Source organism: Rattus norvegicus, chromosome 15 (assembly GCF_021556685.1).
Source record: "Rattus norvegicus strain SHRSP/BbbUtx chromosome 15, alternate assembly SHRSP_T2T, whole genome shotgun sequence".
In the NCBI taxonomy this organism is placed as follows: domain Eukaryota; kingdom Metazoa; phylum Chordata; class Mammalia; order Rodentia; family Muridae; genus Rattus; species Rattus norvegicus.
The window spans coordinates 98,156,944-98,183,179 of NC_141548.1; the positions used below are offsets into that span (position 1 = coordinate 98,156,944).

The following is a 26,236-nucleotide window of genomic DNA, read 5'->3' on the forward strand; positions in this document are numbered from 1 at the left end:
TTGTCCCAGGCAAAGCACTGTGAAGAAGAAGTACACCAGTGGTCTGTGCTCCTGACGAGGAGAACGAACATACAGGAGGCAAACATCACTCTCTGAAAAATGATCTTCTGTATTTCCCATTCTCATAGCATTTAATTAGTTTCCCTCACACCCTAAAGACCATGATATTCACAATGTGCGTTTGGGATTATTTCTCAAATATCCTTACCAGTAAGCCTCCGTATAAGTTCTACAGTTAAAAGGGAGAAAGGAGGAACAGAAGAAGAGACAGAGGGAGAGTGCTGCAGGATATTTGATCATAATGCGAACCTTGAGATTGTGGTAGTTGCTGAAAAAGACCTTGTTTCTAGCTGCAGTGTGGGTTTAGCACTTACCACGGTCCTTTAATCCCTCTGGCCGGAATAAAGGCACGCCCTTAGTATGCACCTTTAAACCCAAGATATGAAGGCAAAATTAGTTTGTAAAAGGAAGCACCCATGTTTAAAGTGATTTCTACCTGATGTCAGAATAAGAGATGAATCTGGGAAAGATTTGACAGAATAGGATATGCCCAACTCTTTCCCCTATCTGGACTACATGTTTGGGCCTCAGTAAAAGAGGATATGCTTAATCATGCTTTCACTAAATGTTCCAGGGTGGGATGGTACCCAAGGGGGCCTTCCCTTTCTCTAAGGAGGGGAGTGGGTAGTACGGGGAGGGATCTGTAAGGCTGGGACTGGAAGGAAGGTGATCTGTGATTGGCAGGTAAAGTGAATAAAAAAATATGGAAAATAAAGTAAAAAAAGAGAGAAAGAGAGAAAGAAAAGAGAAAAAAAGAAAGAAAGAAGAAAGAGAAAGAAAAGAAAGAAAGTGCTTCTGTAAGATCAGGCTGTGAGCCATCTTTTTATTTAATGGTTGATAAGGAACAAGTCAGCCCATTGTGGTGCCAAACCTGGACAAGTGCTCCTGGGTTCTGTAAGTGCACAGTCTGAGTAAGTTAGTAAGTAGCATTCCTCCATGACCTCTGCATCAGCTACTGTTTCCAGATGCTTGCTCTGTTCCTAGCCTAACTTCCTTTGATGAACTGTGACAGAGAAGCATAAGCCAAAAGACCTGTTTCCTCCCCAGGTAACTTGAGTCACCTTCTTTCATCACAGCAACAGTCACTCTAGGACCACAGCCTTTTGTTACACTTATTCATAGCCTCTATTTAAATGCAAACTCTGTCTTCCTCAGCATTCTGAGGTACCCCACTGTATTAGTTACTTTTCTATCACCGTAACCAAACACCAAGACAAAGGCCACATTAGAGAGAAGAGTTTATTTGGGCACACAGCTCCAAGGGAGAAGCATCCATGGTGTGGGGAATAGCTCCTGCTGACAGCAATGGAAACCAAGGGTTCAGATCTTAGACTGCAAGCAAGAAGCAGAGAAAGTGAACTGGGGTGGTGTGTGCTTTATGACACATCAGAGTCCTATCCCCAACCCCAGTTATGTGCTTCCTCCATCACTGAGACCCCAAACAGCACCACCAACTCAGAACCAAGTGTTCAAAGGTGTGAGCCTATGGGAAAAATTGTTGTGTTTGTTGTTTGTTTGTTTGATGTTTATTTGTCTTGGAGGGGTGGGGAAGGGTTGAGACATCGTTTCTCTGTGTAGCCCTGGCTGTTCTGGAGCTCACTCTGTAGATATGATGTCCTTGAACTCACAGAGATCCACCTACCTCTCCAGAATGCCAGGATTAAAGGCAGAAGCCAGCAGTGCCTGACATGGAGTATCCTTATTCAAATCACCGTGTCTACTCCTCTGAGATTTGCTGCTATTGCAATGATAACTTAAAGAGGGGGAAATGCCTACATTTAGAGAGGTTTTCATTTGTTTAGTTATACTTACTTGTTTGAAATCTTTTTCTCCAGTCTTTCTGAATCTCCCTGTATCTCCATCTCTAAATGTTGGGGTGTCTAGGAAGAGTCTTTAGCAGCCCCTTGTCTTTTCTCAAATGCTGCCCACAGTAGATATGCACATTTAGATACCTTCCCTGATCTCAGCCTGTAGCTCTCTATTTCCAGAATGACCACCTGCTCCTGGATGAGTATTACTCATAAGGAGGCAAGCATGGTCAAGGAGAACATTGTGCTTCTCCCCTAAATCCTCTCTTCTCTTAGTTTTCGCTCTGATCACATGACACTCAATTTGTCTTTATTTCTTTATATAAAAGATACAAGAACTCGATTATTGGATTGAATATTCACATCCTGGTGTCTCCATCATTAGGATACAGAGGCCATCTACCGATGCTTAGTTCTTCAGCACTGAGTTAAGCTACCATCATCTTTCACCAGCACACCCAGAATGTCCCTTAGGACCAACTCTTTCCATCTGGTTTATCGATGTCTTGTTCTCTGACCTTACTTCTCTGCATATAATAGTTGGTCAGCATGTTTACTCTTTATATATTATTTGTATTCATGTGTGGTATGCTCACCTCTATGTATGCACATTTATATGTGTCCCAGTACATAGGCATGTGTGTACATTTTGCATCTGTGTGCTTGTTCTTGTGCATGTATCTGGATATACCTGTGGAGGCCACAGCTTGATATTAAGGATCTTCTTGGATCATTTTCCACTTTTGATTATGGAGCCAGTATCTTACTGAAGCAGAGACATGCTTGCCAAGTTCATCTAACTACATAGGCTATCCCTGAGATTACAGTTCTGGGGAACTCAAATTTGGGTCCTTGTACTTTTTTTGCAAGTATTTCCCCTCTGTCCTGTCTTTTAGCCTGGCCAAGGCTATTTTAAAAATAAGCTACCCTGTGTTATTATCAGGCTCCCAACTCTTCAGTGACCACACAAACTGACTCATTGCCAGAACACAGGGGGAAGTGTGCAATGTGGCTGAACTGTGTCTGCTGTCACCCATCACCCTATTCCCCTGGACCATGTGGCCTCCTTCCACTTCAGAGCTGTTCCTGTGTCTGTTCTCTGCAACGCACACTTCTTCTTGAAGCTTACAGTATTGCTTCTTAACTCCACCCAGGGCATAGTTTAAGTCTTCCTTTTAAAGTTTATTCTTTATTACCTGGATGGCCATCCCCCACACCCCTCCATTCTACCATTTTACCAATGATCCCTTTTAATTTAGTCACTTTGTATTATCCACTTTCATATTGTTGATATAAAATAGCATGATAAAAGCAGGTTGTCAGAGGCCAGATTTATTTGGATTACCAATTCCAGGGGGACAAGAGTTCATCAACATTATGGGTTTTAAGCATAGCAGTAGTCAGGCATGGTGAATGAAGCAGCAAACTGAATCTCACAGGTTCAACCACAAACAGGAGGCAAGAGGGTTAGGAATGTTCACAACTCTCAAAGGCTGCTTCCATTAAGGCTACGCCTCCTTAAACCTACACAAACAGCTCCAACAATGGAGATTAAGTATTCAAATATCTGAGTCAGGGACATTCTCACTCAAAACACCAAAGTTTAGATATTTCATAGTATTGCAGGGCTTTTAACCTTAGCATTTAGAGGCAGAGGCAGGCAGATTTCATTGATTTTGAACCCAGTCTGGTTTATAGACATAGTTCCAGGTCATCCAGGACTATATAGAAAGAGGCTGCCTCAAAAAGAAAATCAGAGTGTTGTAGATTAAAGTACAATTCTTATTCCATTTCCTTCTGTGCCCAGAGCTGACCCTGTGCCACAGCTCTCTGTTCCCAGATCCCATTTGGAGAGAGCTGGTCTCCCAGGAGTGCTGACACACAGGTTACAGGAAGGTCAACCCACTGTCAAAGACAGCAAGACCTACTATCACCAGTGATAATCAGATGACAAGAGGCAAGTGCAAGAACATAAGCAACAGAAACCAAGGCCACTTTTCATCTTCAAAACCCAGTTCACCCACCACAGCAAATCCAGGATACCCCAACATCCTGGAAAAGCAACCAACAGATTGGGAAAAGATTTTTACCAATCCTACATTTGATAGAGGGCTACTATCCAATATATACAAGGAACTCAAGAAGTTAGACTCCATAGAATCAAATAACCCCTTTAAAAAATGGGCTACAGAGCTAAACAAAGAATTCTCAACTGAAGAATACTGAATGGCCAAGAAGCACCTAAAGAAACGTTCAATATCATTAGTCACCAGGGAACTGCACATCAAAACAACCTTGAGATTCCACCTTACATGAGTCATAATGACTAAGATCAGAAACTCAGATAACAGCAGATGCTGGCGAGGATGTGGAGAAAGAACACTCCTCTATTGAGGTGGGACTGCAAGCTGGTACAACTACTCTGGAAATTAGTCTGGAGGTTCCTCAGAAAATTGAACATTCTACTACCTGAGGACCCAGTTATACCTCTCCTGGGCATATACCCCAAAGATGCTCCGACATATAACAAGAACACATGCTCCATTATGTTCACAGCAGTCTTATTTATGATAACCAGAAGCTAGAAAGAACCCAGTTGTCCTCCAACAGAGGAATAGATACAGAAAATATGGTACATTTACACAATTGATTACTACTCATTTATAAAAACAATGACTCCGTGAAATTCTTAAGTAAATGAATGGAACCTAAAAATATCATCATGAGGGGTAACCCAATCACAAAAGAACACTCAAGGTATGCATTCACTGATAAGTGGATATTAGCCCAAAAGCTTGGAATCCTCAAGATACAATTCACAAACCACATGAAGCTCAAGAAGAAGGAAGATCAAATTGTTGATGCTTTAGTCCTTCTTAGGAGGGGGAACAAAAATATTCATAGGAGGAAATACGGAAACCAAGTATGGAGCAGAGGCTAAGGAGAGGCCATCCAGAGACTGTCCCATCTGGAGGATCCATCCCATATACAGACACAAACCCAGACACTATTGGGGATGCCAAGAGGTGCATGCTGACAGACTCCTTAGAGGCTCTGCCAGAGCTTGACAAATACAGAGGCAGATGCTCACAGCCAACCATTAAACTGAGCACAGAGTCCCCAATGGAGGAGTTAGAGAAAGGATTTAAAGGAACTAAAGGGGTTTGCAACCCCATAAGAAAAACAACAATATCAACCAACCAGACCCCTTAGAGCTCCCAGCAACTAAATCAACATTCCAAGAGATCACAGGGACAGACCCATGGCTCCAGCTGCATATGTAGCAGAGGATGGCCTTGAGAGGCACCAATGGGAGGAGAAACCCTTGGTCCTACCAAGGCTTGATTGCCCAGTGTAGGGTAATGTCAGAGTGGGGATGTGGGAGGGAGTGGGCGGGCAGGAAGGTGGAGCACCCTTATAGAAGAAGGGGAAGGTGAGATGGGAATCTCAGGTTTCTGGAGGGGAAACTGGGAACGGGGATAACATTCAAAATGTAAATAAAAAATACAAAATAAAAGAAAAGAAGAAGCAAAAAACAAAAAAGAAACAAAAGGAAAAAAAGTGCAATTCTTGCTCCGCCGAAGAGAATATAGATCTGAAAGTATTGCTATATTCTCATGTCTTATAAGAATATCTCATGAATAATAGATACTCACTTTTTGTATCAGCATTGTGCTTTGTGTTGTGAAACAAGGACGAGAAGTTTGTAGTTGCCTTTCAATTCTGGGGACTCACTAGACCAATGTGTGCCTTTACCTGGAGAGGACCATGATGGAGAGAGGGAAGGAAGGAGATAAGCAAGTAAGGCAGACAGAAAGGGAGGGCAGGAGAGAGGAGCAGGAAGAATTGTAAATGCTGGTTCATTTTGTTTTCTGTTGCACAATCCATGATAGCGTAGGGGATGTTTCCCCATGACTGAGCTTCTCCCTGAGCACATAGGCCTTAGAGCACGTGTGTAGCAGTTCTTCATAAAAAATTGGGTTTTTGTGAAGACTTCATGTATGGATATATATTTAACTCTAGGAGACAAGCTGAAGAGCCCTTAAAGAGTCAAAGTATATGATATTAAACAGACTCTTATGTAAGTGTAATTAATAATGTTGAAGAGGACTGAAATGCAGAAGCTCCCTCTGGTGGCTTAATTTATACACATAGGAAAGTGTCAGGTGAGCTCCCACTGGCAGGACCACAGCACAACTTCTTCCTCCTGTAGCTTTAGCATCTCCTGTGTCCCTGTCTTCTCAGAACTGGCCACCCGTGGGGATTTAGAATTGTCTTATGGGTAAAATATACTAAAGGACCGTGTTTTAGGGGTTATCAATGATATTCGACCCCTGCATATATTTTTCACAACTTTTAAAGCATTGTTATGGTTTTTTACTTCTGACCGTTTTCTGTACTGGGCTCTAGTGTTTATTTGCACTTTGAGCATGTGTGAATAATGTCTACATTATTAGCACAGCGCTAATAACATAGTTTTAGGGCAGGATTTCCTGGTATCGATGAAAATGCCAGACTCCTCTTTCCAGTCCTAGTTTTGGGGAAAGGAGACATTTATTATAATTTTAATATTATAATATTAATATTAATATTATAATATCTAAAATTTTATAATATTATAACCTTTCTTCCGCTGCTAGATTTTTCTTTCTGAACTTTGTATTTGCCACATTTTGTACTTTCGTTTTGCTTCTGGCTCTAAATAGGTGGGTCTGTTCAATAACTTCCTTAAAAAATCAAGACAAAAAATACCCTGTAACCCACCACTTAAAGCTGTTATTTAGAAATCTCCTCAAACATAAAAATTTCAAAGAAAATGAGTCTCTTCTAGAGGTAATAACACAAACCTAAACTTGCTTTTATTTTATTATCTTTTATTTTTTTTATTCTATTTGCTATTTGTCCTGGCTACTATGATAAAGATTTTGGCAGTTTTAGCATCTCCTTTCTTATCATATGCAGAACACCCATCTATAGTCAACTCCTGTTCACTGTAACCAGGGACTTCCACCTAAGTCAACTCCTGTTCACTGTAACCATGGATATCCACCTAAGTCAACTCCTGTTCACTGTAACCATGGATATCCACCTATAGTCAACTCTTGTTCACTGTAACCAGGGACACCCACCTGTAGTCAACTCCTGTTCACTGTAACCAGGGACACCCACCTATAGTCAACTCCTGTTCACTGTAACCATGGACATCCACCTGTAATCAACTCCTGTTCACTGTAACCAGGGACATCCACCTATAGTCAACTCCTGTTCACTGTAACCAGGGACACCCACCTATAGTCAACTCCTGTTCACTGTAACCAGGGACACCCACCTATAGTCAACTCCTGTTCACTGTAACCAGGGACACCCACCTATAGTCAACTCCTGTTCACTGTAACCAGGGACACCCACCTATAGTCAACTCCTGTTCACTGTAACCATGGATATCCACCTATAGTCAACTCCTGTTCACTGTAACCATGGACATCCACCTGTAGTCAACTCCTGTTCACTGTAACCAGGGACACCCACCTATAGTCAACTCCTGTTCACTGTAACCATGGATATCCACCTATAGTCAACTCCTGTTCACTGTAACCATGGACATCCACCTGTAGTCAACTCCTGTTCACTGTAACCAGGGACACCCACCTATAGTCAACTCCTGTTCACTGTAACCATGGATATCCACCTATAGTCAACTCCTGTTCACTGTAACCAGGGACACCCACCTATAGTCAACTCCTGTTCACTGTAACCAGGGACATCCACCTATAGTCAACTCCTGTTCACTGTAACCATGGACACCCACCTATAGTCAACTCCTGTTCACTGTAACCAGGGACTTCCACCTAAGTCAACTCCTGTTCACTGTAACCAGGGACACCCACCTGTAGTCAACTCCTGTTCACTGTAACCATGGACACCCACCTATAGTCAACTCCTGTTCACTGTAACCAGGGACACCCACCTATAGTCAACTCCTGTTCACTGTAACCAGGGACACCCACCTATAGTCAACTCCTGTTCACTGTAACCATGGACACCCACCTATAGTCAACTCCTGTTCACTGTAACCATGGACATCCACCTGTAGTCAACTCCTGTTCACTGTAACCAGGGACACCCACCTGTAGTCAACTCCTGTTCACTGTAACCAGGGACATCCACCTGTAGTCAACTCCTGTTCACTGTAACCAGGGACACCCACCTATAGTCAACTCCTGTTCACTGCAACATGGAAGGCGTTTCCTTCCCTTTACTGTCATTCTTCATGGGCCCTGGCTGAACTGTCAATAGAGGGCTACTTCTGTTGTTTGTCCTGAACCAGCCAAATATGTCCACGAAGAGGCTCTAGAATTTCATGCCTTTGTCCCTTAACCTTTAGCACATCACTTTAGTCCAAACAAATTAAATAAATAAAAAATAAAAAGAAGCCTAATTATAATAAGACTGACATTTATTGGCCACCTCTCCAGCTTTCTTCTCAAGGGCTGGTCCAACTAACACTGGCTTTACAGAATGAAGCTAGGAGGGTGAATTTATCTCTGTCTGGACAAGATAGTCATACTCTAGTGGGCTTTGCCCTTAAGTTTTTAAAATCACAAGGGCATGAGGCATGAGAAAATAAACTCACTTTTGTTGTTATACCTGAGAAGTCCCCTATCTATCAGTCTCCTCTGAAACCGGTTTTTCATACAGTGGAACATACCACACTATAAAATACTATACTGATTCACATTTTATTATTATTCCCATGAATATTTGAGTCATTTCTCATATAATATCTCCTAAACTAAAACGCCATCTTTCAGCATTCAAGGGGCTATGAATTGCTTGCCATTGTCTTATCTGTTAAGCTAAATTATTTAATAACCATACATAGAACACCCATGGGTTTTTCTTTTTTTTACTTTTTTTTCTCCATTTTTATTAAATTGGGTATTTATTTACATTTCAATTGTTATTACCTTTCCCAGTTTCCAGGCCAACATCCCCCTAACCCCTCCCCTTCCCTTCTCTATGGGTGTTCCCCTCCCCATCCTCCCCCCATTACCGCCCTCCCCCCAACAATCACATTCACTGGGGGGTTCAGTCTTGGCAGGACCAAGGGCTTCCCCTTCCACTGGTGCCCTTACTAGGATATTCATTGCTACTTATGAGGTTGGAGCCCAGGGTCAGTCCATGTGTAGTCTTTGGGTAGTGGCTTAGTCCCTGGAAGCTCTGTTGGTTGACATTGTTGTTCATATGGGGTCTCAAGCCCCTTCAAGCTCTTTCAGTCCTTTCTCTGATTCCTTCAACAGGGTCCCATCATTTTCAGTTCAGTGGTTTGCTGCTGGCATTTGCCTATGTATTTGCGGTATTCTGGCTGTGTCTCTCAGGAGAGATCTACATCCGGTTCCTGTCGGCCTGCACTTCTTTGCTTCATCCATCTTATCTAGTTTGGTGGCTGTATATGTATGGGCCACATGTGGGGCAGGCTCTGAATGGGTGTTCCTTCTGCCTCTGTTTTAATCTTTGCCTCCCTATTCCCTGCCTAGGGTATTCCTGTTCTCCTTTTAAAGAAGGAGTGAAGCATTCGCATTTTGGTCATCCTTCTTGAGTTTCATGTGTTCTGTGCATCTAGGGTAATTTGAGGTTTTGGGCTAATAGCCACTTATCAATGAGGAACACCCACGTTTTTATTCCAAACTTTTAATACTCTTAAAAGGTTGTTGTTCAGTTTGTGCCATATTTTCCTCATGTACATGAGGTTTGTTTGCATGCTTATGCATGGGGTGCACATGTGTCCAGGCAGACAGGCAGATATGCATGCAGAGTCCTGGTGGTGATGTTGGGAGTCTTTCCTAATTACTGTTCATCTTATTAATGGAATCAGGGTCTCTCAGTGGGACCCACACCTTGCCTGGCTCCTCTGCTTAGCAGGCTGGCCCTAGAAATCCATTCTCTGCTTCTTGGGCCCTGGTGTTATAGGATGTCATGTGTCCAGCTGACATGTATGTGTTCTGGAGATCAAGATTCTGGTCTCTGTGCATGCGTGGCAAGCACTTTTACCAGTGAACTATCTTCTAAGTCCTCGATGTGTACTATCATTAATATACTTCCTAAGACTGCCATTGCTCGAGAACCAGAAGCCTGCTAATTGGGGTGAAATGAAAACAAAGGCGTTCTTTGCAAACACCTGAAGATTCTCAGTGGAAACCTACTATCTGAAGACTTGAAAAAGAGCGAGCGGGGAGACAGATGGAGGTGCTCGGAGGCTGACGATGACTCCGCACACTGTGGGCGTTTCCGCAATTATACTGAGAACGGGAAAGTCGGCTAACTTATACGAAGTCGTTGCAGCAAACACTTGACTGGAGCAGGAAAAGTGATATATATGGTTTAGAGTGAGGAGGAGAGTCATTTCAAGGTGAGATGGGAGCTTGGAAACCAGCGGGAAGCCCAAAATGGAACTTAAAGCAGGAGCTGGCAAGCTTTACAGAAGAAAACAATCTTTTTTCCGAGATACTTCAGACTGATTACGGGGGAGAAGATAGAGACCAGGGAGGAAGAAATGGAGGAAATTGCAGTATAAGGCGAAGATGAAAATCTGTCAGCAGAAGCGTGAGGGTTTTTTCAATAGGAAGAAGGCATAAGTATTGAAATGTACCACCCACATTGTCTCTCCTCAGGGGGCAAAGGTGGCAGCTTAAGGCCCTGCTACCAGATGGTTTTCTGCTCCCTTTCAATAAAATGTGAAGAAGGGCTCCCCACGGAAACTCAAGGAGCAGGGTCTTTGAGATTCACGTGCTGTTACTGATGTCTCTGGTTCTTCCGTGCCTACTGGTGTCTTCGGATAACACTGAAGCTAGTTTCTAAGTTTTTAGCTAAAGCTATTTTTTTTTATTTTTGTAGCTGCAACCAATGCAAACATAATGAGTATAAAGGTCATTCGAGGCTGATGGTTTTCAACCCCTTATAACCTAGAGAACAGTTCAGTGGAAGATGTGGCTACGATTCTAACAGGGGGTCCGGGATTAGATGGTTTTTCTCCCCACTTGTAAGTTCAAAGTAGTTTGCCCCCTCCTCTAATTTAGGAAAGAGAAAACTAAGATTCATAGAAGTTTCGAGTTTCATTTTGCCTCAAGCCCCTGTGGCCAGCCACAATGGATCATGATTATTTTGAAAATATCACGTAATACCTCCAGACATACCTCCCATCAATTCACATCATCGTCTCCTCGGTTCCGGGTACTTCTGGTTGTTGACAACAAATCTTCCTCTTTCTTTCCATTTTAGCACCCAGCTAATATATTTATAGTCCACCATCACTATTTTTTAGCCCCAGGGACTAAAGTTCATTTTGAACTTTGTAATACCTTGGTCTTTTCACTTGAAATAGCCTTCCCCGAGTCCAGCTGATTTTACTTCTCTGTACTATCTATGAATACCGTCATTGGTTGACTTCAGAATTAATCCCCCCACCCCCCACCCCTGCTTGGGAATACTAGCAGTTTTAAACTATATTTTTACATTCAGCGGAGAATTTTCTCCGTAGTTAAACTTATGCAATGGTGTCTGGTGCATTCGTAAAATTGCCACTTCTGGATTTTGCTGTTAAACTTGGCAAACAGTAGGAGCTTTTATCTAATAAACATATTCTTAGCTTTGAAGAACTCCCCCAAGATCTGTCTCCAGCCCACTCTTCCAGCATAATTTCCTTTTGCTGTTTCCTATCCTAACTCTTCCTTTTTAGGTAAAACAAAATGGTAGCCACGTTCTGCATGGAACCCTTACATCTCCGTCTCTTAGGGTTTGCTTTTCCCCTCAGCTCTATTCTTTGCTCTGAGATGATTTTCAAATGGGATTATGTTATCTATTTCTGCTCCTGCAATCTTCTTCCTTTTCTGCCTTCTTGCTCCTGACTCTGGATCCTGGTGTTTCTCTGCAGGCCTGCCCTTGCCCCTCTCTACATTCTGGCCATTATCATCCTGCTGGTAATGATGGGAAAACATCAATTTCCTGCTTGTCTTAAAAGGTTTATTATCTTGGTATCCACATATGGCATTCCCCATCCCCATACTATGAAAAAATGCTACACTATATTCTATTTATTTTCTTACAGAATATATTCATATGTAAGATTTGTATGGTAAATTGTTGCATTCCTTTTGGTAATTTAGACTTTCCTGAAACATTTGTGGTTGCTTTTTCCCCCCATCTTTCAAACTCTCAGTCCATCCCTTGACTTGCTATTCAGATATAACTTCTTGAAGCACTTCCTTAAGCACCTCAAGTACAGTTGAACAGCCCACTTCCTATGCAACTGCAAGTATGCTGTTGGCTTTAGTGCTGTCCTCTTTCTGTTATAGTCATGAAAGATGGAAAAATGCAGTGGCTGCTTTACACCGAACTTAATTTAACTGTGTGCATGAATGTACCTCCAGCACTTGACATAATGGTATTTAATGAGTGCTTGTTTATGAGTTCACTTTGTAGAAATCCATCTCAACATGCCCTTCCCTAACAGATGCTCAAAATCTCATACATGGCAGGGGTGATCTCATGTTTTTTAATTTCCATCTTTCTACAGTCCCAGAAGATATCAGAAACACAACCAGAAGAAAGCATTATCTATCTCCAGTGATCTCTCTCTCTCTCTTTCTCTCTCTCTCTCTCTCTCTCTCTCTCACACACACACACACACACACACACACACACACACACACACAGAGAGAGAGAGAGAGAGAAAGAGAAAGAGAGAGAGAGAGAGAGAGAGAGAGAGAGAGAGAGAGAGAGAGAGAGAGAGAGAGAGAAGATCTCAATTTGGAAGACCTCATTCTGTTTGGTTTGTAAGCTCTGTTAAGGCAGAAGTCATTTTTCCTCTCCCCTAAAGTTCAGCACAGGAGCTTCACAAATGTTAGAAGTAAAATAATTGTGAACAGGAGGATGAAATATATGCATAATTATTTTAATATCACCAATATGGAGCAATCAAAGAAACAGAGAATTTTATACTTTGGAATAACCTTGCATTTTCACCTCAGGTATGGGACCATCAATCTCAAAGAGCTTTCATGCTATTTTTAAGGTCTCAGAACTAAGAAAAAAAAATAGACAAGAAGTGAAGCCTCCTGGTTCTGCAAACGGCTTTTGTATCTATTTCAAACATGCTGTGTCCTCTTGAACTATGTATTATCATGAGTCTTACTGACACATTAGATGCTAAGTCGACTTTCCAGTGATAATTATGTTAAGTTTGTAAATTATCGTTGCTTTAAGAGTATCTAAAAGGCAATCAAGTTTGTTTTTTATTTTGTTTTGTTTTGTTTTGTTTTGTTTTTTTGAGACAGATTATCTGTATGTAATTCCGGCTGTCCTAGACTCATTTTGGGGCCCAGGCTGGCTTGGTACTTGGAGATCTGCCTGCTTCCACTCCAGTGCTGTGATTAAAGGCATGTGCCACCGCTGCCCCACTGCAGTCATGGTTTTTCTTTTCATTGTTGGAAGAGTATACCATCCTTGAAATTTTATCAGTATAAGAAAGAAGGTATAGAGGGATTATAAAATGAGATTGTATAATATTATACAATATCTCATGGACTCATTGTCAACAAGACCTGGTGGTACAAGCCAACCATTCTGCTTAGTTGGGAGGTTGAGGCAGAAGAACAGTGAGTTCAAGGGCAGCCTGGGTAACTTGGGACCTTGCCTCGCAATAAAAAGTACAGTCAGGCTGCAGATATAAACTCATAATGAAGTGCTTGACTAGCATGTGTGAGGACCCAGCCTCCCTCTGTGAATTGCAAACAAAGGAACTCTGCCGACTTACTGTCCTTTCTCTGTAGATATTAACTTTTATCCTTTAGGACTCATTCAAACTTGAGTGCACATTCATCAAGGATTTATATTATCTTACATGAATGTAAAGCTCGATGCATATCTATTTTGGTTAGGCAGTCCTGCTTATACAGGTAATTTAGCTTTTACTTTACGTCTTGATTTTTGGATAGCTTTTGCATGTGTATTGAAGCCCGTATCAATATGCATGGGACTGGTTTGTCATTATTGGTACTGAATTCAAATCCGTTGATTCTCATTGTTAAAAACAGACAAGCATTATAGTTGTTGAAAACTAATGTACTAGGGCAAATGTACCATTGTTCTGTGGTCTCAGTAAAGCTAGAGCAGGTTTGTAACTGCTTTCTGCTGCCTTCTGTTTGAAAGGTGAATAAGATTTGCGGCCTTCCAGTGAGAACAGCGACGCAGAGCCCCCGCTGTACTTTTGATCCAAGCAAAGAGAGGCATGGGATGAAGATCTCTCCAAGGAATGGTGAAGAGACACTTGCCAACAGAAGAAAGTAAGACATTTGTTTTACAACCAGAAAGAGAAAAGAAAGTAAGCCATTAATTCTACAAGAGAATAGAATGTGTACATTAAATAGGCCCAAATGTAGTATGGAAGGAAAAAAGTTCAAAAGCCATTTTACTTTATTTAAAAATGCAGTGGCTCATAGGCTGGCGAGATGGTTCAATGTTCACAGCACTTGCTGCTCTTACAGAGGACCGGAGTTTGGATTCATTCACCTAATGTCACTGTTGTCTCTGAGACTTCCTGCCTCCATCTGTTCACCGAGGCCCAGTCCTGGGAGTTTCTACCCTGCATACAATCTAATTTAGCCCTAGAATGTTTTCAACCTCTGAGACTTGCTGCTGAAATATCTCACCCCATCCTAGTTCTTTCTGAACACTGGCTGGCTGATTCAACTCAGCTGTTCTGTCACAAACTCCTCTCCTAGCAATCTTATTCAATCTGGCTTATCTCTCAACCTTTGAATTGCTCTGCTTGTCTCAAACTAACTCTAGCAATCTGTCCTAATCTGGCTCCTTCTCATTCTCTGCCTCCTTCTGTCTTTGCCTGTGTCTAGCTTGTTTTCTCTCAGTACAACTGTCCTGGTAAAATGGTTTCTTCTTCTTCTTCTTCTTCTTCTTCTTCTTCTTCTTCTTCTTCTTCTTCTTCTTCTTCTTCTTCTTCTTCTTCTTCTCTCTCTCTCTCTCTCTCTCTCTCTCTCTCTCTCTCTCTCTCTCTCTCTCTCTCTCCCCCCCCACGCCCCCCCGCCCTCACCCGCCCTCACCTGCCCTCACCTTTCAAGTAACTTCCCTTTCCTCTCTTTCCTATTCTGTCAAATATTTCCCTGATTTGTTACTCTGTCTGCCACTCAATAGACTTCACTTTCAAACACCGGTGCTTTGTTCTACAAACTAACTTTACTCTCATTGCCTGGGATTAAAGGTGTGTATTGAGTGAGTGTAATATTCCAGCCAGAGGGATTAAAGGTGTATGTTAAGGCTGAGCTGCACTAAAACTAGAAACAGGTTTTTGAAGTAAACACAATCCTGGGGGCCACGGTGCAATTAAATATGCTGCAACACACCCACAGCAGGCTAATCCTGACCACCTGTAAGTGCAGTTTCAGGGGATCTGAAGCTCCTCCTGGCCTCCTGTACACGTTACATATATAGAAGACTGAGCACATATAGACACATACAAAAGAACAGATTTAAAAATTTTCAATTCAGCAGCTTAAGCTTTCTTATCAATTTGGAAGGTAGATTAAGCTTGTGGGAACTATTAATTGTTTTGTGGCTATGGGAATTATTCTTTATTATATTGGGGCAGATCCAGTAACACATGAGCATTGCATATTTAAACTAAGGACCAGGTGCTTTATTTTAACTGAGTTTAGGTAATTGTAATCTGGTTTTGCACAAAGGTAGTGGTGACTGTCTTACACAGTGTAAGACAATGCGACATACCATGTGACTCATGTTTCAGAACGTTTAGCACTCTTGAAATAGAAGAGTAAGAAGTGCATTTCCATCTACACTTTACCTGCAGTGGCTGAATGGTTGATGCCAAGCAGTAAACATTAGGCAGAATCCACTCTGCCCATCCCTATTTCTCTAGGTAAATTAGACCCTCCTCTAGTATCCCTTTGATTGGTAATTACCATTGAACACAAAAAGCTATTCAAACTACAGAAAAACCCTTTCTCTCCTTTTTAATATTGAGTTGACTATGCATCTCTTAGGAAATCGTGGCTTCTCTATCATGGCCATATAGATGTAACCCAATTTCAGAATGTTACATCTTTTGTATTAGTTCAGATAGCTGCTTTCAATATCTCTTAGATAATCTACAATAAAGTGTTTTTAAGGATTTATTTATTTATATTTATATGAGTACACTGTAGCTGTCTTCACACACCAGAAGAGGGCATCAGATCCCATTACAGATGGTTGTGAGTCACCATGTGGTTGCTGGGAATTGAACTCAGGACCTCTGGAAGAGCAGTCAGTGCTCTTAACCACTGAGCCATCTCTCCAGCCACCAATGAAGTGTTCTATACAACTTTCTTCATATAGTATCATCTGTTTTTTTTTATTTTATTAGTGAATTGATTTTATTCTTCTCTCATACATTACATCCTGACTGCAATTTTCCCTCCCTCCACCCCTCCCAGTCCCTCTCCCCAGACCCACTTGTCTTCCATTTGCTTTAAAAAAGAGAGAGGGGAGAGAATATCAACTGAACATGCATAACATGTTATAATAAGACTAGTATAAGCCCTCACGTCAAAGCTGGAGAAAGCAACCCAGTAGGAGAAAAAGGTTCCCAAGCACAGGCAAAGGAGTGAGGCACCCAGCACACACACACTTGCACTGTTAGGAATACGGTAAGAAGACCAAGTTACACAACCAAAACGCTTATGCAGAGAGCCAGGTCAGACCCATGCAGGCTCCCTATCTGTTGGTTCAGTCTCTTTGAGCCCCTATGAGCCAAGATTATTTGATTTTGTGGGTTGTCTTGTAGAATCCCTGACCCCTCTGGCTTCTACAATCCTTCCTCCCCATCTTTTGTAGGGTTCCTGCCTAACGTTTGGCTGTGGGTCTCCGCATCTCTTTCCCCCAGTTACAGGATGAAACCTCTCTGATGACAACTGGGCTAGGCGCTGATCTGAGTATAGCAGAATATCATTAGGGATCATTTTATTGACTTGTTTTCCCTGCCAGCCATGTTTGGTTCTATCCTGGGTCTCTGGGCATCCTGCCTCTGGTTGCTGGCCATCTAGGCAGTATCAGACATGGATCCCCTCTCACGGCATGTGCCTCAAGTTGGACCAATCATCGTTTGGCCACTCCCGTGAGTTCTGCACCATCATTATTCTTCTGGATTGACGTCCCAACCTTGCTACTAGATGCCCTCCTACGTTATAAAAGGTGGCCAGGTTGGACTCTGTATCCCTCATTACTAAGGAAACCTCTCTCGGGTCACTCTCATAGATTCCACAGAGTTTCTACTACAAGGCTTTCTATATGACCCCCTCCCCTGTGTCTTCCAATTCTTGTCATCTGTGGCAGTACTCTCTCTTTTCATGCCCACCCCCTCCTGGAACTGAAATCTTCTGTACCAACCTCACCTGGAACCTCAACTTCCAGTCCATACACAAAAGCTATTCTTTTTCCCCCTCCCAGAGAGATCCATGTACCCTTTTGAACCTCCCTTATTATTTAGCCTCTCTGTGGGTTGTAGAATGACTGTCCTTTACTTAACAGCTAATGTCCACTTATAAGTGACTACATATCATGTTTGTCTTTCTGGGTCTGGTTAAGTTCACTCGGAGATTTTTTCTCTGTCATTCTGTTTCTCATTGAAATTAATACAGAAGCAGTATGCCACGGTGTTTAAGGGGCATTCCTATTCCCTACATTAAACATTAAAAGTCTATGTTTTCCCACATGGTCCTGAGCTGGCCCATCCTTTCATTTCTAGTGTTGTTTTTCACTTAACACACATTCAGATTTCATGCACAGGCAGTGACTGTGTGTCATTGACTGGCCTATGTCTGTGAATCACAGCTTGTTCTGAGCCAAGCTTTTATTCATTAGTTATTACTGTGATAACTTTTCTTTGAGGGATTTTGAAAATCTTCGTAACTCACTTTAGTACTTCTATTTACCAAACATTCTACAGTATGCTCTTCCCGATAGGTTTTATAGTCTTTTGGTCGGGTTGGAATGGGAGTTATTTCAAATAAGTTGTTGATTTATTGCTATATATGTGGTGACTCTTCTGAACTTCATCTCTGACAGTCCACCGGTAGGACCAAGCTTTCCATTTTGTGATTTTATTGTACACTAGAACTGCCATGTTGTCCTGAAAGCCAATGCATCTGTCAATCTCACCGGGACTAAATGCTATTATGTAACATTTAGATGTTCTCTGTAAGAAGCTGCTGTTCATATCTAGAGAAGGCATTCCTGATCATTTATGGTAACTAAGAGAAGCAAACAATATGTCCATAATAAAAAAAGGAAACACGATATGTAAAACTCAGAAGCAATATGTCACAGAAACAGTGAGCGCATTTCCTTTAGGGAAAAATGTGATGGAAGAGGAGAAGGGGCGGGGGAGGGGAAGGGCAGAGGAAGGAAGGTGCGGTGCTTCTGTAAATTAGAAGCACGTGCACAGGAAAAGCACTTGGCAGCTCTAAGCAGTCGTGGAGGCCATTTCTTTACACTGAATGCCTGTATTCAGATGTAACAAATCAGAAGAGAAAAAATGTAGTCACTCATAAGATATGCCACACAACATTAAGGAGGTGGGAACAGACAAGCTAGTTCTTCTTGAAAACAGAAAATCTGGTCAGACTTTACATTATGGAAGCCCCCCTCCCCCAAAACCACCACTACTTTCACCCTAACAAAAGAAACCCTTGCTGAATCAGTTGTTTCTGTCGCTGTGATAAAACACTATGGCCAAAGCAACTTATACAGAGAGTTTGTTTGGCTTTCAGTTCCAGAGCGACAAAAGTCCATCACATCTGGGTGGGAAGGCACCCCACAGCAGTCTTTGTGGGGTCAGGAACCTGAGACATCATATCTGAGGCACAACCATAAGCATGAAGTGGAAGCTATACCAGAATATGAAATCTGAGCCCCACCCCAATGATGTCCTTCCTCTAGCAAGGCTGCACTCCCCTCAACTTCCTCAAACACTAGCACTGACTGGAGACCAGGTGTTCCCGTACCTGGGCCTGTGAGGGACTTGTCCCATACGGGCCATCATATTCCTCTCCCTGGTACTCATGGGCTTGAAGACGTTCATAATGCAAAGTCCAACTTTAAAAGTACCATAGTCTTTCTCAGTAATAAGACTTTCCGAAAGCCCAGAGTGCAGAGTCTGTTCTGATACTCAAAGCAATCCCTTAATTGTGACCCCTGTACAACTGAAGAATTATATACTCCTATATGCAGTGGTTGAGAACATACATTACTCTTCTAAAGTGGATGGTGTAGTAAGGCAATACTAGATCAAGCAAACCAAACCAGCAGGGCAAGCACCAGATTCTATCTGAGTGCCCAGTGACTAGGACTTCAGCTCTAGATGGCTTAGATGGCACTGTTTCAGCGCTTCTACCTCTGCTGCAGCAATTACATTTCTCTCTGTGGCTGGTTCTATTCCCTGTACTCTTGGGCATGTGTCTCATAGCTACTGGCATCTTTAACATCCCGTAGAATCCACTTCGATTCAGGCTTTATTTTCCATATGGTGGCCTGTGATGGCCTCCAGGCAGGGACTGCCTTTCTGCGTGCTACTTGGCCTCAGTGGCTGTGTGAAATCATGGAGGAAATGGAGTCCATGACCCATTTGCTCTTACGTCCTTCATGCCTGCAATACCAATGACACTGGTGCATCTTGGCTGTCAGTTTGGGACAGACCCTGTGCGCTTTGAATCACCTTGCGTCAGCTTTTATTTAATGTCGCTTGCTAGGACCAAGTCTCATGTGAGCCTGCAGGGGACATCGATCATTCGGACCACCACGCCTGTTCTAGCACCATGACCAACTTTTATTCACATTATTGAGATTCCCTGTCGACGCCTTATAAATCCTAGTATTCTGCCTCTGTGTAGTGAAAGTTCACATTCTGAATTAGACAGTGAGGCCCGCCCCATCTGTGAGCAAAAGCATAAACACAGTAATGTAATTAATTAACCATGTTTTTACTCTACCAAACAGGTTACACCGTTCAGCCATATTCACTATAGGAAATGATTCGTGGACATGTGAATGGGTGGTAATTGTCGGAGATTGGTAGCACTCACTACTTCTACCTGGTGGAGGTGGGCAGACATTTCCTGGCCTCAATTGACTATCAGCAGCTGATGGGCAATGCCAGACTGACAGGCCATGTGGTATGAGGGGTTTAACTTTGTGTGCAGATGAAAAATAACATGTGTTGAAATATATATCATATTCTCACTATGTCCTCTGCACTCTCCCTATGCCCTCCACTCTCTCCCTATGCCCTCCACTCTCTCCCTTTTTTTATTTTTTTTTCCACAACCACCAGGCACATGCATGGTACACATACACATGAAGACAAAACACCAATGCACATAAAATAATAAGATGAAATAAAACATAAATAAATGAATGTGGCTTTGCCTGTTTTTGATACCTTACAATAAAGGTAGAGCTTTATAGTAAAGTAAATGCATTTAGCTAAGTTTCTTAAGCCAAAAGTAATACATGCCACTTTTTAGCAAACAAATCTTTTTTTTTTTTTATTAACTTGAGTATTTCTTATATACATTTCGAGTGTTATTCCCTTTCCCGGTTTCCGGGCAAACATCCCCCTCCCCCCTCCCCTTCCTTATGGGTGTTCCCCTCCCAACCCTCCCCCCATTGCCGCCCTCCCCCCATAGACTAGTTCACTGGGGGTTCAGTCTTACCAGGACCCAGGGCTTCCCCTTCCACTGGTGCTCTTACTAGGATATTCATTGCTACCTATGGGGTCAGAGTCCAGGGTCAGTCCATGTATAGTCTTTAGGTAGTGGCTTAGTCCCTGGAAGCTCTGGTTGCTTGGCATTGTTGTACTTTTGGGGTCTCGAGCCCCTTCAAGCTCTTCCAGTTCTTTCTCTGATTCCTTCAATAGGGGACCTATTCTCAGTTCAGTGGTTTGCTGCTGGCATTCGCCTCTGTATTTGCTGTATTCTGGCTGTGTCTCTCAGGAGCGATCTACATCCGGCTCCTGTTGGTCTGCACTTCTTTGCTTCATCCATCTTGTCTAATTGGGTGGCTGTATATGTATGGGCCACATGTGGGGCAGGCTCTGAATGGGTGTTCCTTCAGTCTCTGTTTTAATCTTTGCCTCTCCCTTCCCTGCCAAGGGTATTCTTTTTCCTCATTTAAAGAAGGAGTGAAGCATTCACATTTTGATCATCTGTCTTGAGTTTCGTTTGTTCTAGGGATCTAGGGTAATTCAAGCATTTGGGCTAATAGCCACTTATCAATGAGTGCATACCATGTATGTCTTTCTGTGATTGGGTTAGCTCACTCAGGATGATATTTTCCAGTTCCAACCATTTGCCTACGAATTTCATAAACTCGTTGTTTTTGATAGCTGAGTAATATTCCATTGTGTAGATGTACCACATTTTCTGTATCCATTCCTCTGTTGAAGGGCATCTGGGTTCTTTCCAGCTTCTGGCTATTATAAATAAGGCTGCGATGAACATAGTGGAGCACGTGTCTCTTTTATATGTTGAGGCATCTTTTGGGTATATGCCCAAGAGAGGTATAGCTGGATCCTCGGGCAGTTCAATGTCCAATTTTCTGAGGAACCTCCAGACTGATTTCCAGAATGGTTTTACCAGTCTGAAATCCCACCAACAATGGAGGAGTGTTCCTCTTTCTCCACATCCTCGCCAGCATCTGCTGTCACCTGAGTTTTTGATCTTAGCCAATCGCACTGGTGTGAGGTGAAATCTCAGGGTTGTTTTGATTTGCATTTCCCTTATGACTAAAGATGTTGAACATTTCTTTAGGTGTTTCTCAGCCATTCGGCATTCCTCAGCTGTGAATTCTTTGTTTAGCTCTGAACCCCATTTTTTAATAGGGTTATTTGTTTCCCTGCGGTCTAACTTCTTGAGTTCTTTGTATATTTTGGATATAAGGCCTCTATCTGTTGTAGGATTGGTAAAGATCTTTTCCCAATCTGTTGGTTGCCGTTTTGTCCTAACCACAGTGTCCTTTGCCTTACAGAAGCTTTGCAGTTTTATGAGATCCCATTTGTCGATTCTTGATCTTAGAGCATAAGCCATTGGTGTTTTGTTCAGGAAATTTTTTCCAGTGCCCATGTGTTCCAGATGTTTCCCTAGTTTTCTTCTATTAGTTTGAGTGTGTCTGGTTTGATGTGGAGGTCCTTGATCCACTTGGACTTAAGCTTTGTACAGGGTGATAAGCATGGATCGATCTGCATTCTTCTACATGTTGCCCTCCAGTTGAACCAGCACCATTTGCTGAAAATGCTATCTTTTTTCCATTGGATGGTTTTGGCTCCTTTGTCAAAAATCAAGTGACCATAGGTGTGTGGGTTCATTTCTGGGTCTTCAATTCTATTCCATTGGTCTATCTGTCTGTCTCTGTACCAATACCAGGCAGTTTTTATCACTATTGCTCTGTAATACTGCTTGAGTTCAGGGATAGTGATTCCCCCTGAAGTCCTTTTATTGTTGACGATAGCTTTAGCTATCCTGGGTTTTTTGTTATTCCAGATGAATTTGCAAATGGTTCTGTCTAACTCTTTGAAGATTTGGATTGGTATTTTGATGGGGATTGCATTGAATCTGTAGATTGCTTTTGGTAAAATGGCCATTTTTACCATATTAATCCTGCCAATCCATGAGCATGGGAGATCTTTCCATCTTCTGAGGTCTTCTTCAATTTCTTTCCTCAGTGTCTTGAAGTTCTTATTGTACAGATCTTTTACTTGCTTGGTTAAAGTCACACCGAGGTACTTTATATTATTTGGGTCTATTATGAAGGGTGTCGTTTCCCTAATTTCTTTCTCGGCTTGTTTCTCTTTTGTATAGAGGAAGGCAACTGATTTATTTGAGTTAATTTTATACCCAGCCACTTTGCTGAAGTTGTTTATCAGCTTTAGTAGTTCTCTGGTGGAACTTTTGGGATCACTTAAATATACTATCCTGTCATCTGCAAATATTGATATTTTGACCTCTTCTTTTCCGATCTGTATCCCCTTGATCTCCTTTTGTTGTCTGATTGCTCTGGCTAGAACTTCAAGAACTATATTGAATAAGTAGGGAGAGAGTGGGCAGCCTTGTCTAGTCCCTGATTTTAGTGGGATTGCTTCAAGTTTCTCTCCATTTAGTTTAATGTTAGCAACTGGTTTGCTGTATATGGCTTTTACTATGTTTAGGTATGGGCCTTGAATTCCTATTCTTTCCAGGACTTTTATCATGAAGGGGTGTTGAATTTTGTCAAATGCTTTCTCAGCATCTAATGAAATGATCATGTGGTTCTGTTCTTTCAGTTTGTTTATATAATGGATCACGTTGATGGTTTTCCGTATATTAAACCATCCCTGCATGCCTGGGATGAAGCCTACTTGATCATGGTGGATGATTGTTTTGATGTGCTCTTGAATTCGGTTTGCCAGAATTTTATTGAGTATTTTTGCGTCGATATTCATAAGGGAAATTGGTCTGAAGTTCTCTTTCTTTGTTGTGTCTTTGTGTGGTTTAGATATAAGAGTAATTGTGGCTTCGTAGAAGGAATTCGGTAGGGCTCCATCTGTTTCAATTTTGTGGAATAGTTTGGATAATATTGGTATGAGGTCTTCTATGAAGGTTTGATAGAATTCTGCACTAAACCCGTCTGGACCTGGGCTCTTTTTGGTTGGGAGACCTTTAATGACTGCTTCTATTTCCTTAGGAGTTATGGGGTTGTTTAACTGGTTTATCTGTTCCTGATTTAACTTCGATACCTGGTATCTGTCTAGGAAATTGTCCATTTCCTGAAGATTTTCAAATTTTGTTGAATATAGGTTTTTATAGTAAGATCTGATGATTTTTTGAATTTCCTCTGAATCTGTAGTTATGTCTTTCTTTTCATTTCTGATTTTGTTAATTTGGACGCACTCTCTGTGTCCTCTCATTAGTCTGGCTAAGGGTTTATCTATCTTGTTGATTTTCTCAAAGAACCAACTTTTGGTTCTGTTGATTCTTTCTATGGTCCTTTTTGTTTCTACTTGGTTGATTTCAGCTCTGAGTTTGATTATTTCCTGCCTTCTACTCCTCCTGGGTGTATTTGCTTCTTTTTGTTCTAGAGCTTTTAGGTGTGCTGTCAAGCTGCTGACATATGCTCTTTCCTGTTTCTTTCTGCAGGCACTCAGCGCTATGAGTTTTCCTCTTAGCACAGCTTTCATTGTGTCCCATAAGTTTGAGTATGTTGTATCTTCATTTTCATTAAATTCTAAAAAGTTTTTAATTTCTTTCTTTATTTCTTCCTTGACCAGGTTATCATTGAGTAGAGCATTGTTCAATTTCCACGTATATGTGGGCATTCTTCCCTTATTGTTATTGAAGACCAGTTTTAGGCCGTGGTGGTCCAATAGCACGCATGGGATTATTTCTATCTTTCTGTACCTGTTGAGGCCCGTTTTTTGACCAATTATATGGTCAATTTTGGAGAAAGTACCATGAGAAGCTGAGAAGAAGGTATATCCTTTTGCTTTAGGATAGAATGTTCTATAAATATCCGTTAAGTCCATTTGGCTCATGACTTCTCTTAGTCTGTCGACATCACTGTTTAATTTCTGTTTCCATGATCTGTCCATTGATGAGAGTGGGGTGTTGAAATCTCCCACTATTATTGTGTGAGGTGCAATGTGTGTTTTGAGCTTTAGTAAGGTTTCTTTTACGTATGTACGTGCCCTTGTATTTGGGGCATAGATATTTAGGATTGAGAGTTCATCTTGGTGGATTTTTCCTTTGATGAATATGAAGTGTCCTTCCTTATCTTTTTTGATGACTTTTAGTTAGAAATTGATTTTATTTGATATTAGAATGGCTACTCCAGCTTGCTTCTTCTGACCATTTGCTTGGAAAGTTGTTTTCCAGCCTTTCACTCTGAGGTAGTGTCTGTCTTTGTCTCTGAGGTGTGTTTCCTGTAGGCAGCAGAATGCAGGGTCCTCGTTGCGTATCCAGTTTGTTAATCTATGTCTTTTTATTGGGGAGTTGAGGCCATTGATATTGAGAGATATTAAGGAATAGTGATTATTGTTTCCCTTTATATTCATATTTGGATGTGAGGTTATGTTTGTGTGCTTTCATTCTCTTTGTTTTGTTGCCAAGACGATTAGTTTCTTGCTTCTTCTAGGGTATAGCTTGCCTCCTTATGTTGGGCTTTACCATTTATTATCCTTTGTAGTGCTGGATTTGTAGAAAGATATTGTGTAAATTTGGTTTTGTCATGGAATATCTTGGTTTCTCCATCAATGTTAATTGAGAGTTTTGCTGGATACAGTAACCTGGGCTGGCATTTGTGTTCTCTTAGGGTCTGTATGACATCAGTCCAGGATCTTCTGGCCTTCATAGTTTCTGGCGAGAAGTCTGGTGTGATTCTGATAGGTCTGCCTTTATATGTTACTTGACCTTTTACCCTTACTGCTTTTAATATTCTTTCTTTATTTTGTGCGTTTGGTGTTTTGACAATTATGTGACGGGAGGTGTTTCTTTTCTGGTCCAATCTATTTGGAGTTCTGTAGGCTTCTTGTATGTCTATGGGTATCTCTTTTTTTAGGTTAGGGAAGTTTTCTTCTATGATTTTGTTGAAGATATTTACTGGTCCTTTGAGCTGGGAGTCTTCACTCTCTTCTATACCTATTATCCTTAGGTTTGATCTTCTCATTGAGTGCTGGATTTCCTGTATGTTTTGGAACAGTAGCTTTTTCCGCTTTACATTATCTTTGACAGTTGAGTCAATGATTTCTATGGAATCTTCTGCTCCTGAGATTCTCTCTTCCATCTTTTGTATTCTGTTGGTGAAGCTTGTATCTACAGCTCCTTGTCTCTTCTTTTGGTTTTCTATATCCAGGGTTGTTTCCATGTGTTCTTTCTTGATTGCTTCTATTTCCATTTTTAATTCCTTCAACTGTTTGATTGTGTTTTCCTGGAATTCTTTCAGGGATTTTTGCGATTCCTCTCTGTAGGCTTCTACTTGTTTATTAATGTTTTCCTGTGTTTCCCTAAGTGTGTTCATGTCTTTCTTGAAGTCTTCCAGCATCATGATCAAATATGATTTTGAAACTAGATCTTGCTTTTCTGGTGTGTTTGGATATTCCATGTTTGTTTTGGTGGGGGAATTGGGCTCCGATGATGGCATGTAGTCTTGGTTTCTGTTGCTTGGGTTCCTGCGCTTGCCTCTCGCCATCAGATTATCTCTAGTGTTACTTTGTTCTGCTATTTCTGACAGTGGCTAGACTGTCCTATAAGCCTGTGTGTCAGGAGTGCTGTAGA

The 26,236-nt window shown here is 41.6% G+C and overlaps 1 protein-coding gene across 1 annotated transcript in view; it reads left to right on the forward strand.

Annotated features, from left to right (window-relative positions):
• Positions 1-26,236, forward strand: part of Gpc5 (glypican 5) — a 1,404,282-nt gene that overhangs the window by 292,851 nt on the left and 1,085,195 nt on the right. The window contains 1 exon segment of the mRNA NM_001107285.2: positions 14,076-14,209. Within this exon segment, the coding sequence (NP_001100755.2) occupies positions 14,076-14,209 (134 nt within the window).